Source organism: Neofelis nebulosa, chromosome 8 (genome assembly GCF_028018385.1).
Source record: "Neofelis nebulosa isolate mNeoNeb1 chromosome 8, mNeoNeb1.pri, whole genome shotgun sequence".
Lineage (NCBI taxonomy): Eukaryota > Metazoa > Chordata > Mammalia > Carnivora > Felidae > Neofelis > Neofelis nebulosa.
Genome location: NC_080789.1, coordinates 78,995,100 through 79,010,785, shown reverse-complemented (window position 1 = coordinate 79,010,785; position 15,686 = coordinate 78,995,100). Strand labels below are relative to the sequence as shown.

At 37.2% G+C, this 15,686-nt stretch overlaps 1 protein-coding gene across 15 annotated transcripts in view; it reads right to left on the bottom strand.

Moving 5' to 3' along the window:
* Positions 1-1,382: 1,382 nt before the first annotated feature.
* CAPRIN2 (caprin family member 2) overlaps positions 1,383-15,686 on the bottom strand; it is a 46,823-nt gene continuing 32,519 nt past the window's right edge. For 3 of the 15 annotated variants that reach the window (XM_058743193.1, XM_058743199.1, XM_058743188.1), the window contains 7 exons: positions 13,972-14,076; positions 11,433-11,579; positions 8,737-8,905; positions 7,142-7,324; positions 6,278-6,378; positions 3,469-3,532; positions 1,383-2,302 (listed from right to left, as the gene is read on the bottom strand). In XM_058743193.1, coding sequence (XP_058599176.1) covers positions 1,734-2,302; positions 3,469-3,532; positions 6,278-6,378; positions 7,142-7,324; positions 8,737-8,905; positions 11,433-11,579; positions 13,972-14,076 — 1,338 coding nt within the window. In that variant the 3' untranslated portion in view covers positions 1,383-1,733. Of the gene's footprint in view, positions 2,347-3,468; positions 3,533-6,277; positions 6,379-7,141; positions 7,325-8,736; positions 8,906-11,432; positions 11,580-13,971; positions 14,077-15,686 lie in introns of all 15 variants that reach the window. The other 12 variants (XM_058743195.1, XM_058743189.1, XM_058743202.1 and 9 more) reach the window with 12 other exon arrangements.

The window sequence follows — 15,686 nt, the reverse complement described above, 5'->3', positions numbered from 1 at the left end:
CTAGGTGGGATTCTCTCTCTCCCTCTCTCTCTGCTCCTTCCTTACTCACACTGTCTCCCTCTCTCAAATAAATAAAATATATTGACTATAAGAGGGGCGCCTGGGTGGCTCAGTCGGTTAAGTGGCCGACTTCAGCTCAGGTCATGATCTTGTGGTCCGTTAGTTTGAGCCCCACATCGGGCTCTGTGCTGACAGCTCAGAGCCTGGAGCCTGCTTGGGATTCTGTGTCTCCCTCTGTCTGCCCCTCCCCCGCTTGTGCTATCTCTGTCTCTCAAAAATGAATAAATGTAAAAAAAAAAAAAAATTTAAAAAACACTATGCTTTAATTAATAAAATTATTAAGCTCTTATCCATGAGAAACATTAAAATAAGCTTAAATTGTGAAGTGTGAGGGGCGCCTGGGTGGCTCAGTCGGTTAAGCGGCTGACTTCGGCTCAGGTCATGATCTCGCGGTCCGTGAGTTCGAGCCCCGCGTCGGGCTCTGTGCTGACAGCTCAGAGTCTGGAGGCTGTTTCAGATTCTGTGTCTCCCTCTCTCTCTGACCCTCCCCCATTCATGCTCTGTCTCTCTCTGTCTCAAAAATAAATAAACGTTAAAAAAAAAAAATTTAGAAAAAAAAAATTGTGAAGTGTGAGAATATATGCCTAAAATGGTTACTAAACTCTGTCAATGCCTGCTATACTAATACTACATCACACACACACACACAATTCTGTAAGTATGTGAAATGAAAAAAAAAATCATAGCACCTAACATTTATTAAATGCTTACGTGCCAGGCACTGTGTTAAGTCTTTTAGATATTCTTAGTTGAACTTCACATTTGCCCTAGGAGGTCATGGAAATGGTCTATTAAAGAGAGAGAGAGAGAGAGAGAGAGAGAAGGTAGGGGGGATCTTAGAGGTAAAATAACTTGCCCAAGATCAGTAACTAAGTGGCAAAATCAGGACTCAAACACAGCACTGCCTGACCAGAAATCTTTTAAACATTCTACCTACTCAAATTGAGAATCCACTAGAAGGTATAAGCTTCACTGATGTCAGACCAGTAGTGTTAGCTCTGTACCTATCTACTATTGTTTCCTGTGTTATTATACAAGTAGTAGGTACTTAAAAATAGCTAACAGATAATAGCATGTCCTAATGCAAAATAGCTTCAAAAAGAAATGTTATTTAGCCAAAGGAAAACAGATGATATCTTCTGATGAATGACAGGTATAACATGAGGGAAAACTCTAAAAAGAGCTATTATATATAGTCTTACTTTAAAATAATAGTATGAACCATGAATTAACACCCATCCAAAAGTTATCAGTGATGCATAGCAAAAAATTCAATACTTTACCCCTTAACTAAATGTTTAATCAAATAAGAACACTGAAGGTGCATGTAACTTTTTTATTGAGGCACAACAAGGCATTATAACTTGCCTGAACTTGAGGCAGTCAGTTTAGTAAGCTGAACGTTAATACAGTTAAGGATTAAGTGCAAACAATATACATTCACAGCTTGACTAGCGAGGCTACATCACAATTTATAAAGTGCCAGATTAGTGCTAATTGTCATTCAGCTTGAAATTTTTCACCTTGGGGAGGAAAACAAAAAAAGTAAGGACCTCCACCTTCCTCTAGGAAAGAAAACATTTTCCTAAACCAGTCACAAGGGCAAAGACTACTTCTCCTTTAACCCTACTAATTAGAACACCATTCTTTTACTGTCAATTCTGTACTGACTTTCAATCTTGATAAAGAAGATAGCCTGAAAATGTAGAATATTTCCAACTACTTCCATAAATTGCTCCCCTGTGCAAACGTAACCATATCTGGTCTCCCTGGAAGAGCTGAAGAATTGCATGATTGCTAGCAGTTTCATGGTCTGGAGCACCATCATTGGCATAGGCAGATACCAAGACCTCTTCATTCTTCATGAGGTTGACATATAGTGGCACATTCACTGCCAGCTTTAGCATGTGAAAAATGAAAACATAAGTGCCATTCACCGGGCAATTAAATCTACCAAGCTGAAGATCAAAAGTTTCTCCCAAGTTGTTTAGAAGAAGATCAAACACGATAGGTTGGTCTAAAGTTCCAGGGGCGAGATTAGAGGTTCTGGCTGCTGAGAAGGCAACGCGCATCTGCTGAGGCAGGGGATAGACGTGTACTGGCAGTATGGTGGCTGCTGGATTTGTCACGGGCACATCCACAGGGGTCATGCTACGGGAGTCTCCTTGTCCAGAGTCACCACTGTTAAACGTTTCGTTGTCTCTTTCTGGGCTGCTCACCTGAGAAGAATCACTCCACCCTGCTGTTTTATTAGCAACAGTGAGTTTCTCATAATGAAGCAGTTAGCTTTGAACACAATATTTAACATTAGTCGGCTACTGAAATACAGATAAAAATACATTTTATAGTAAATTCTAAAACAAAAACAACGAAGTATAGCTACAGTATACTTTTCTAAAGTTTTCTAGCAATAGGCTTTCATATTACTATTAAGCCAAAAAGGACCTAGATGATCTTGTCTGGTGGGCCTCATTGTTTTTTTAAGATTTTTTTTTTTTTAAGAAAATAAGCCTCCAGGAAATGCTAAGTTACTAAAGGTTAGCAAAGTCTGAAACCCAGGTTTGAACACTCTTTTTACTTCTTTTATCTTTCTTCTGTAATTCTCACTCAGTTCTTCATTCCTCAGTGATAAATCTACTCAAACTATCTAATGTACAAGGACTCAAGAAAACTGAGATTACATAAAAGAACCAACTTTTAGAACTACTCGCCACTCAAAGATACTCTGTTATGATACTAAGTCCCATGATGAATGCCTGTTCTTCATTTCCAAGTTAATGTGATATCATGAAATCTTAATGTTTTAAGTACTACACAAAAACATAGCTCAGATAGAAGGCCAAGGCAGTGTGAATACTGATTGCTTTCTTAAAAGGAAAAGATTGTTTTTCTGTGATAAAGTTAGTTAATCTTCAGTAATTCTTGATTTTCTCAGTTACACTGAATCTTTTCTACTAAAGGTCCTATTAAACCTTCACATTTTAAAAAGTATTATAATATCTTCTGAAATTTCAAGTCATGGTGTCTTAATTGCTGTTTTTTCCTATCTTTCAATGTAGTGACACTAGAGTATCTAGAAATGCCCATTATTACAAGAAACATCATCCTGAATCATCACATGAAACTATTTGAAGTATGCAAGATGAATACATATCAAAGGCTGAATTATGCTGTGGCGTCAATCAAACTGAAAAAGCACACACATACACTTTTAATTTAAATGGACAACTGGTTTCCACAGCCATTCCAGTTAGTCTAGTATTTCCCTCAGGTCTTCAGTACTACATTTATGCAAAATGAAAACTTTAAAAGCTAAATGGTGAAAACAATGTACTCTGGGGAGAACTTCACAGAAGACAAAGAAAGATCTAGAGGTATGTTCTGTGTAACCCAGTTAATCATCCTTACCTCTGGAATTTGTCCGAGGACCACCAGATGTCCCTCCTCGCTTGTAACACTGCTGGAAATTATCCTGAAATGAACGCGTAATATTTAACCTTGGCACCAAAAATGCAAGATGATAGTCCTTTCCCAGTGTTATTGGCTGGTAAATTTGTAAGATTAAAGTCCTCTTAGCCTTTTCTCTACCCTTCCCCAGCAGCCACAGAGGCTCAGATGTTTCCAAACACCAAGAAAGGCAAAAAGGGCAACAATAGCAATACTTGCTTCATCTGTGAATTAACCTGACCAACTAGGTATGCTAATAATTGCAAAAACAAGAAGGCATCCAGGAAACACTATGTAAAAGATACAATGTGAGGTAATGAGGAAAATTCAGAAATATGGCCTGGTCCTCTATCCCTTATCACAAGATAAAGGGAAATAATAAGGCAAGAACACAGACTATTTCAATCTTGCTCTATTTATAGATCAAACTGTGAAGACAATTATGAACTACGTCAGGATTTTGTTTTGACAGAGAGGTTGGTAAGAATTATACCATATGAATGTACTATTGCCTGAAAACATAATTTAATATCCTCAAGAAAAAAAGGGCAACATTTCAAACAGACTCCCAGGTATGTTGAAAGTCAGCCTCCAGACAACGCATGAAAAGAATGATCAGTGGCATTAAATTAGCACATACAATAAAAATAAACACATGCAATAAAAAATTTAAACAGGACAAGAAGGCACACAATAATTAAGTCTCCTACCCCAAACTCCTAATCCTTTTCCCAATACAACAACTATCTCATGTTTTCTCAGCAAGAAATTTACTTTTTTTTTTTTTTTTTTTTTAATGTAACCTCTATGCCTAATGTGGGGCTTGACCTCATGACCCTGAGGATCAAAAGTCACATGCTATACTGACTGAGCCAGCCAGGCACCCCAGCAAGACATTTAAAGCAGCACAAAAAATTCCAGAATATTGGTGTTAAGAACAGCTCCATTACAGACACCTGGGTGGCTCAGTCAGTTGAGCGTCCAACTTCAGTTCACGTTATGATCTCACGATTCCGGAGTTCAAGCCCCACAGCAGACTGGCTACTGTCAGCCTGTCAGTGCAGAGCCTGCTTCAGATCCTGTCTCTCTCTTTGCCTCTCCCTCCTTACACTCAAAAAATAAATAAAATATTTTAAAAAAATTTTTTTTTTTTTTTTTTTTTTTTTTTTTATTTTTGGGACAGAGAGAGACAGAGCATGAACGGGGGAGGGGCAGAGAGAGAGGGAGACACAGAATCGGAAACAGGCTCCAGGCTCCGAGCCATCGGCCCAGAGCCTGACGCGGGGCTCGAACTCACGGACCGCGAGATCGTGACCTGGCTGAAGTCGGACGCTTAACCGACTGCGCCACCCAGGCGCCCCAAAATTTTTTTTTTTTTAAAGGAGCTGTTCATTACTGTCTGACATTATCGTGCTAAGCCTTCATGTATGTTAATTCACTTAATCCTCAGGATATCTCAGAAAGTAATCCTCACAACACTTCAGAGTAAGATGAGTCTTCATCCAACAGATGAGGAACCACAGATCAGAAAGTTTACTCAAACATACCCAAGGTCACACAACAAAGGAAGTGATGAAATCAGGAATCAAACCCAAGTCATTTAAGTGATTTGGTGTGTTCTTCGAGGTGTGTTCTTAACCCCCTTTTCAATACTGTCTCTGTATAGACATCTACCTTACCTCATTTAACTAACTGTAAGCTCCTCAAAAACAGGTACTTTATATCACAACAGAACTCAGTGGGAAACCACATACTTAAAAACTTGTAAAACTTCAAAACTGAAAATTCTGACGTATTCAGTCATATCCATAGATGATCAATGACAAAGAGGTCCCACGGTTTGTTAAAGTAGAATGTCTAACCTCTTACCAGTCTTTTATCATATGTAGTAAAGAAAATCTGAGCTATTCAAATAAAAATAAACAAAAAAATAAATTTTTGAAAAATACTTTTGCTACACCAGGTACCTAGAAAAGTTAAACTGAAAGCAACATAATGAAGTTGGGGCGCCTAGGTGGCTCAGTCGGCTAAGCACCCAAATCTTGATTTCAGTTCAGGTCATGATCCCAGAATCGTGGGATCAAGCCCCATGTCGGGCTCCACATGGAGCATGGGGACTGTGTGAGATTCTCTCTCTCCCCTTCAAAAAAAAAAAAAAGGAAAAGAAAATAATAAAGTTAAGCTCATAGGGTCTGGAGTTAGGAAACATGCAGTCTCATGTTAATTCTACCATTCATTTGCTGAGTGACCTCAGATAAGTAATTTGTTTCTGAACCCCAGTTTCTCTCAAAAGGTAGAGGAGTGAATGAGTTAATGCAAACAACATGATAAATAAAGTTCTTAAGACCTTCTAAGTTCTGTGTAACAGACAATTGTCATTTATCTTCTGTGGGTTACTTGAAAAGCTTCCAACTCAACTCTCCACAGTACTGACAAGTAGTTCTAAAACAAAGAGTGCCTTGGAGTGTCTGGGTGGCTCAGTCAGTTAAGTGTTGGACTCCAGCTCAGGTCATGATCTCATGGTTTGTGGGTTGAAGCCCCGTGTCAGACTCTGTGCTGACAGCTAAGAGCCTGAAGCCTGCTTTGGATTCTGTCTCTGCCCCTCCCCTGCTCACATTCTGTCTAACTCTCTCTCAAAAATAAACATTTCAAAAATTTAAAAAAAACAAAGAGTGCCTTATACCAAATACACTGTGACTTGGCTATAGTTTAATCACAGCTTAACATCAACAACTGTACTATATTATTCAACTATGACAACTATTCTTACCCTTTGGGAATAAGGTGTTCCAGGATACTCTCTAGCTTGGAACTGTAGCTGGCTATAATTTCCATTGGTAATTGAAGGTGGTCCTCTATAAGTATCAAAACCTAATAAACAAACAACTTAAATAAAATTATGGGCAAAATTATACTAAACTTTTAAATAGTCTAATTCTATACCACTTTAAAAGTTAAACTGATCCTATAATACCATCATTAGATTTATGCCTTCTTTAAGCAAACTCTACTAATATTGCTTCCACAGGAAAACACGTATTTATAAAATACCGCTAACTTCAAATAAGCCAAGGGCAGAGATTTACTACTGCTGCAATGCAGATGGGGTTCAAAAAGGTGCATGGTTAAGGCCTGTCTAGCGCAATTCTGCTAATACCAAGAGAATAACATGTGGAACCATATCTAAGACTTAAGAAAATATCACTATTATAGTCTCAAAATTTATATTTTTATGTATAGTATCCTCTCATAGAAAAATAACTAGAAAATGGGCACTGATTATGACACATTTTGAGACATATTTTTATTTGACATAGTTTGACTTGGGGCAGTCAAATCAATTAAAAAAAAGTAAGTATTCAAATATGAAAACCCAAATTCATCCCCGGAAAAGAAAGATGCTCAACCTTTCACTGCAGCAAGTCACAGGATCAATCTGCTTTTCATACAAAAAGTTCCTCTGTTATATAGGCAACAGGTATATTAGAAAAGCTATATTTTACAGAAATAGGGAATTTTCTACCACAATATGGAGGGCAACTAAAAAAGGAACAAGGTAAAGTAAAAATAGTTTGAGTTAAGTAAATATATAAACAAAATAATTCAGTATAATTAAATTTTGTTCAGAGCATACCTTTATAACCACCAGGGGACCGATACGAATTGGTTAGTAATCTCCCACCACGAGTACATCCTCTAACAGATCCCCGGCTATTGACAAATGGTTGAGAGGGTCTGGGAAATACATTCGTCTGTGCTGGGTAAAAGGCAAGGCTACCATTGCTTACTTGAATAGTTCCATCAGGATAACTTGCTGCTTAAGGAAACAGTTTTAAGTCCAAGAGTTAAATGGTAACAAAGATTTAATATTCTTTATACTTAAAAGTCACTGTATATCAAAACCTTTAATATAATTTTCTCCCTTTGAAAAAAAAAAAACAGGTGCTATATATACATGTACGTATATATAGAGATCCTGGTATCTATACATATATTTAGGTAATAGAATATTATTCAGCCTTAAAAAGGTAAGAAATTCTGACACATGCTACAACATGGATGAAATCTTGAAGACATTATGCTGAACGAAAGAGGCCAGTCACAAAAGGATAAATACTGTCTGTTTCCACTTACTCTAGGTAAGTACCTAGAGTAGTCAAATTCATAGAGTAGAATGGTAGTTGCCAGGGGGCAGTAGGAAGAGGGGGAATGGAGAGTTAGTGTTAAATGGGTACAGAGTTCATTTGGGAAAGATGAAAAAGTCCTTAGAGATGAATGGTGGTGATGGCTACACAACCATCTGGCCATACACTTAAAAATGGTTAAAATGGTAAATTTTATGTTATGTGTATTTGGCCACAATTAAAGGAAAAAAGGCTAAACACCCCAGATCAAGGAGTAAAAGACAATGAATTTTAATTAATACTATACCTAAGAAGGCACAGGACAAATATCCCTTATGTAAATCATCTACACTATGTTTTCACTCAGTACAAGTGAGAACAGAATGAGGTCATTGGTGGCTAGGTCCAAGGATTTACATTTAGTATCTCTTGTGAGTAACCAAATACCTCTAATGTTCAACCCATTTACTCAGGCTTAAGTTTTAGAAAACTCAATGGGGATCTGAAACACCAACACTAAAAATCTACAGGTGTTTATCAAATTAGGAAATAACTACAAAGTTGCCTATTCTTTCATGTATTTGGATAGCATAAAAGAGCAAAACAGTTTTTCATCTCTAAGCAAACAATGGAAAAGCATACTAAATTATATCTTTGCATTAATCAATGCTTTATTGTAAGAGGGAAAAAGAGAGAAAAAGCCAGATAGCTATCTGTCTGTGCTAAAAGATTCAACAGAGTGATTTCAAAACTCTTCTAGTAGAAGACGGGCACTTCTATAGTAGATAGGGCGATATATATATATATATATATATATATATCGCCCTATCTACTCCTATTACTGTCCATGGTAATCAAAGCAATCAGATTTAAAAATATGAACCTACTTCAAGGTTTAATCAACCATCTAGGTTCTACCTCTACAAAAGTTAAAATTAATAGGCGAACTTAATAGAAGAAAGGCATTTAAGTGTTTCTCAACACTTGAACATGCGAAGAAATAATGCTTACTAGTCAAAGAACCCTTAAAGTATCACTACTGAATTACTTTCCATTCTACTAGCTGTCATCTAAGTCTTCAAAATATCATATGCAAAGATCTTACCAGTCTCTTGAGAAAGGACAGTTTGTTCTACATGTATAGCTGGCAGTTGGCACTGGGGTGGTGTTTGTGTACTTGCTGTAGTAAAACTTTGATTGTAGCCAGGTGAATAAGGGGATTCTTTTACTTCTTGTTCTTTCCGTGGAGGCAGAGGTGCATTAACATTAAACACCTTAAGAGACAAAGGGTACACTAAGTCCTTTGTAATGTTTCATAGAAAAGGATTAAGGATGACTTCCAACAAAATTCTCCAACATTCAAAAACTTCTATTTGACAGGCAAAGGACTTGAATGGACATTTCTCCAAAGAAGAGAAATGGCCAATAAGCACATGAAAAGATGCTCAGCATCACAGTCATTAGGAAAATACAAATCAAAACCACAATAATATACCACTTCATACTCATTAGGATGGCTGTTACCAAAAGAAAAAAAAAAAAAAAAGAGAAAATCTAAGTGTTGGCAAAGATGTGGTGTAATTTGAGCCTTGTGCATTACTGGTAGGAATGTAAAATGGTGCAACCAACTGTAGAAAACAGTGTGGTTGTTCCTCAAAAAGTTAAACATGCAATTACCATATGATCCAGCAAATCCACTTCTAAAATATAACCAAAAGTACTGAAAGCAGAGGCTCACATTTTGTACATCAATGTTCATAGCAGCATTATTCACAATAGGCAAAAGGGGGGCGCCTGGGTGGCTCAGTCGGTTAAGCGTCCGACTTCAGTTCAGGTCACGATCTCACGGACCATGAGTTCGAGCCCCACGTCGGGCTCTGGGCTGATGGCTCAGAGTCTGGAGCCTGCTTCCGGTTCTGTGTCTCCCTCTCTCTCTGCCCCTCCCCCGTTCATGCTCTGTCTCTGTCTCAAAAATAAACGTTAAAAAATAAATAAATAAATAAAAATAAAAAACAATAGGCAAAAGGTGGAAACAATCCAAATGTCCAACAGCTGAATGGATAAACAAAATGTGGTATAGACATACAATAGAATATTATTTAGCTATAAAAAAATGAAATTCTGATCCATAATACAACATGAATAAACCTTGAAAATATTTTGCTAAATGAAATAAGTCATATACAAAAGGGCAAATAATGTGATTCCACTTATCTGAGTACTTAGAACAGGTAATGAGGCAAAAAGAAGATAGGTTACTAGAAGCTGGAGAGAGGGAGGAATAAAAAGCTATTATTTAATGAGTATAGTTTAATGGTTTGGATGATGAAAATGTTTTGGAAACAGTGGAAATGGTTGTACAACACTGTAGATGTACTAAACATCACTGAATTATACACTTAAAAATGGTTAAAATGGTAAATTTTATGTCATACGTATTTTACTATGGCCAAAAAAAACCTATTTGGTTTCTAGTAGATCTAAACTCAAATACAAAAATTAATCTTCCTGCTATTATGATATAATAATGCTTACTGAGCATGAAAGCTACACAGGCCAAGAGAGTACTTTTTCAAAAATTAAAGATGAAAAAAATCTGCTACCTACCAAATTTCTACCACATGGCAGGCAAATGACCTGTCCAGACTCTGGCCATTGTCTATAAAATAGCACTTCCATTATTCTCCAGCTCCCTTACCCTGCTCCATTTTTCCCCATGACACAGGTGACATTTCCCCATATGTATATACATATATATATATATATATATATATATATGTATACGTATACACATATATATGTGTGTGTATTTTTCTCTCTAGCCCTCTCACCTCCATTATCAAATGTAAGCTTCTTGAGCACAAAGACTTGTCTCTTTTTCACTGCCAATACCCAACCCCAGTGATTAAGAACAGTATCTGATTTCATTAACAAGAAAAAGTTAATAAAACCAATGTGGCAATACTGTGCAGGAGGGACTGACAGGGCAAGAGGGAAAACAAAGAAACTAATCAGTTCTAAGAGGCCAAGCATGAAGTAATAAAACTAGTGAATTTAGGTGCCTGCATTCAAAAGCTTATCTCCCTGCATTGTATCTGCTTTCCATCGCCACTCCACTGGCCCCACCCGACCACCATCACTGAAAAGTATCCAGAGTGGGGCATTAAGCATCATCAGATACTTACTGGCTCAGACTTTTTTTCTAAGAACTGTTCTATACTATTCTGTTTCAGAGAGTAAACATATAAACCTAGGTATATTACCTTGAAAAATGTTTTAAGCTTAAACAATTTGCAGAGGAATGTGTAATTCAGAATACCACACAAATTGGAACAATTATCCAAAATCAGCATAAGATCAAAATAAAATCAAATGAAAGTTTCCAGAATGACAGAACACCCAAGTATGTGCCCTATATTTCAGGCTATTGATGCTATGGAACATCACTAGTGTGGTATTAGTAATGGTTAGTATTATTAAGCTGTTCACAGAAAATTATGTTTCTCACCCACACATTTTTTTTTTTAATTAATATGAACCCTCAGCTTTGCCTGCTACTAATTTTCTGAGTGGGGAAAATGTTCTGATAAAATATCCATTCAAAATTCTCAAGGCTTTGGATTTAATACTCTTTCACCACAAACAATATTTGCATTGGACAAAGCAAGGATCAACCCAAATAAGAGCAATACAAAAGGCAAAGTTTTTCACATAGTAAGTACCCAATAATGGACGTAAGAGAAACAATGGCTTTTTAACAGGAACAATGAACTGTAATCACCATTCACGTTTCATACTCACTGTCTGCATGGCTTGAAAGGGCGCTGTGTTAATCGTTACTGAACTACTACTTGCTGGAGGAGACTGGAAGCCCTGTTCAGAGCCCTTTGACATGGGAGGATTTGAAGAAGCTAGTGAAGATGGTTGCTTGCTTGGGGGAACTGCTGCCTGGGAAGGAGAAATGCAGCATCAGCCAATCACCTGCCATATAACAAGCAGTTAACTTACACTAAACCCAGACTGGCCTAAGTCAGCAAGTTCTATAGGATGACATTCGGACACAGGAATGCAAAAGAATAGCTTCTGCTTACAATTTCAAATCACAACTGCTGAGGATGCACACTAGCATTTGCTGTGCACAGCTTGCTGACTAAGTGAAAGAGTCTTACTATTAATCAGTCTAACAGATGAGGTACTGAACTTTTTATGAGTACCTAGTCAAACCCTGAAACGGTAGTTTCCAAATAAGAATCTAATATGATTCCAAATCTATACAGAAGAATTATGAAAAATCTTGGGTTAGTTGCCTAGTCAATGTTAATTTTTCTTGATTTTAAAGTCTTATTCCTGGGGGCGCCTGGGTGGCGCAGTCGGTTAAGCGTCCGACTTCAGCCAGGTCACAATCTCACGGTCCGTGAGTTCGAGCCCCGCGTCAGGCTCTGGGCTGATGGCTCGAAGCCTGGAGCCTGTTTCCGATTCTGTGTCTCCCTCTCTCTCTGCCCCTCCCCCGTTCATGCTCTGTCTCTCTCTGTCCCAAAAATAAATAAAAAACGTTGAAAAAAAAAAAAAAAAAAAAAAAAAGAAATAAATAAACATTAAAAAAAAAATTTAAAAAAAAAAAAAATAAAATAAAGTCTTATTCCTGGATTTCTAAGTCAGCTGCCTTTAAAAAAGAAAATCAAACCTGATCTAATTTAAATAATACTTATCTATGGTAATAAGCAAATCCTTGATGTAACAGATTACAAATCCAAAGGCTTAAAAAGATACCAAAAACCCAGTCCTAATCAGATTATGAAACAGAGAGCTGTGACTCACTTGGTCACACCTTCCTCTTCTTAAAATGAGGAACCAAGTAATTTTAATTTAGACCAAGTCTACACCATAAAAATTAATGTGTATCTATATATTCTTATATTCTGTAATGAATACATTATCTTGTATAATAGCGAACCAAAAATAGTAAAATCTAAGAGCTGCTAAATTAATCTAAAAAAATCATGCTATCTTGCTATACCTATTTCAAGGATTTGCTCAAACTTAGCAAAAACTATCATTTTAGAATTGAAAGCACAAACATAATATAGTTGACCCTTGAAAAACACACAGGTTAGGAGTGCTGAACCCCAAAGTCAAAAATCCACATATAACTCTTGACTCCCCAAAAACTTAACTACTAATAGCTTATAGAGATGGAAAGGAAGCCTTACCAATAATATAAACAGTCGATTAACACATATTTTGTAAGGTATATGTATTATATATTGTATTCTTACAACAAAGTAACCTAGAGAAAAGACAATGTTAAGAAAAGCATAAGGCCCAGTGTCCATCAGTAGATGAATGGATAAAGATGTGTGTGCGTGCATGTGTGTAATGAAATAGTATTCAGCCATAAAAAAGAATGAAATCTTGCCATTTGCAACAACAGGGATAAGCTAGAGAGGATAATGCTAAGCAAAAGAACTCAGCCAGAGAAAGATAAATACTGTAAGATTTTACTCATATATGGAATTTAAGAAACAAAACAAATGAGCAAAGGTGGGGGGGGGGGGGAAGAAGAGAAAAAAAAGAGAGAGAGACAAACCAAGAAACAAGACTCTTAACTACACAGAACCAACCGATGGTTACCAGAGGGGAAATGGGTTAAATACATGATGGGGATTTAAGGAGTACATTTATTGTGAGGAGCACAGGATGATTTAAGGAAGTGTTAAGTCACAATATCGTACACCTGAAACTAATATTACACTGCATGTTAACTAAATGGAATTAAAATTAAAACCTAATTTAAAAAAAAAGAAAATCATAAGAACATACATTTACAGTATTGTAGTTATCAAAAAACTAAAACGTATGAGTGGACCTTCACAGTTCAAGACCATATTGTTCAAGGGTCAACTGTGCTATCAAAATGCTTTTGACAAAATTAGCCAAAAGAAAATGTAATTCATTCTTATGGAGGTAGTGCTAATATTAACACTATAAATTTATTGAGTCTCAGTTATGTAAGTAGATTTTTCTGCTAAGGATTCCATCAATATAATATATATAGTAAGAAACTTGACTTACTCCTACCTAGAACTTTTCATCTTTTTTGACAACAGCAATTTAGACATATTTATTGTATGTGATAAGGCATTACACTACTAAGTTTACTTATATGGCAAAGTCACAGCAAAGTTACCTGTAATTCCAGGACAATATCTACAGAAAGCAATACATTAGTCAAGTATAAATGTTAAATAATTCAACTGATCATGCCTGTAATGCATAAGGTAAGCTGGTTCTGCTATTATTTTAGACAGAAAAGAAATTAACACAATTGGCCTCTTATTACCTCAGGAGTCTCTGAGGTCATAAACTCTGTTTCAGATCCCGAAGAAGCCTGATCAGTAGTAACCAAGCAAGCATTTGAGCTACAAGTAACTGAAGAAGAAGCAGCCTAGACACAGGAAGATATAAAACATGATAAAAGGCACATTTTGTTCACTTTATATTTCTTGAGTCCTGAGCTTCATAACATATAACTCTTACCAAGCACTCACTAGTGCCAAATACTATGCTAAACACTTTATACATATTCACGTGTTTAGTCCTAACAATAACCCTGTGAGGTAGATACAACCATCCCCATTTTATAGACAATAAGGCATAGGCAAAGATAAGTTAAGTAATGGATCCAATATCACACAAAAATTAAGTTAGTGGTGAGAGTCAAACCCAAGCAGTCAGCTAAATTGCCTTTCCAGGCCTGGTCACCAAAGCTACACATCTAATCCCATCCTCATTTATCAAGATTCTTGGTCCTAGAAACCTGGGCCTCAACAGCAGATGGAACATCTGGCCCTCAATAGCAGTTCAATGGAAGCAGCTCAGGGCACATTCAACATTGTGGGCACAGCTCTGCCAGGGATCACAGTAACTGTGGTTTGGCTCTCTGTGCTCCCACTGTCTTAAAGAGGTAGGCAGAAGTACAAATAGAAATGATAAGCTTAGGGCGCCTGTGTGGCTTAGTCGGTTAAGCATCCAACTTCGGCTCAGGTCATGATCTCATGGCTTGTGAGTTCGAGCCCCACATCGGGCTCTGTGCTGACAGCTCAGAGCCTGGAGCCTGCTTCAGATTCTGTGTCTCCCTCTCTCTCTGCTCCTTCCCCATTCACACTCTGTCTCTCGAAAGAAAGAAAGGAAGGAAGGAAGGAAGGAAGGAAGGAAGGAAGGAAGGAAGGAAGGAAGGAAGGAAGGAAGGATGGATGCATAAGCTCTACATAAATTACAGAGGCACCAAAATTCTAACAAAATGTTAAAGCTAATAACATAAAACAAAAACTGGAAGAAAGCAAGCACAGGAAAAACTAAGGCTGTGACAACTGTAACCAATAAAAAACTAAGAAAGTGGCTACAAAAGAATTCTATGGCACAAAGATATTAGAACATAACAGGGAGAGATCTATAAAAATCCAGCAATCACAAGGTCTGAAATGTCCATGACATGAATCTACTCCTTTTATCTCAATCTCAGAAGCCCAAGTAATAAAATGGGTTAATTGGAAACTAATTAATGGCAACCAAATATCCAGAGCAGTTACATTTCAGTGACCTTCTAGAGAGGGTCATCATAATAGGCCACTTCTTGGGAAGGAGATGGGGACCAAGTTTTAAAAGAGGTCTTAAGAAAAAAAAATTTTAAATCCTTTTGAAATTTTATATACCTAAATAAATAGGTATAATTTAGATCTGACTAAAATATTAGAACTATTATGATACTGTAGTGTTTCTAAAACTAGGTCTTTCTTCTGGTCCTCTTTTTAAAATAACAAGACAGGGGCGCCTGGGTGGCGCAGTCGGTTAAGCGTCCGACTTCAGCCAGGTCACGATCTCGCGGTCCGTGAGTTCGAGCCCCGCGTCAGGCTCTGGGCTGATGGCTCGGAGCCTGGAGCCTGTTTCCGATTCTGTGTCTCCCTCTCTCTCTGCCCCTCCCCCGTTCATGCTCTGTCTCTCTCTGTCCCAAAAATAAATAAAAAATGTTGAAAAAAAAAAATTTAAAAAAAAATA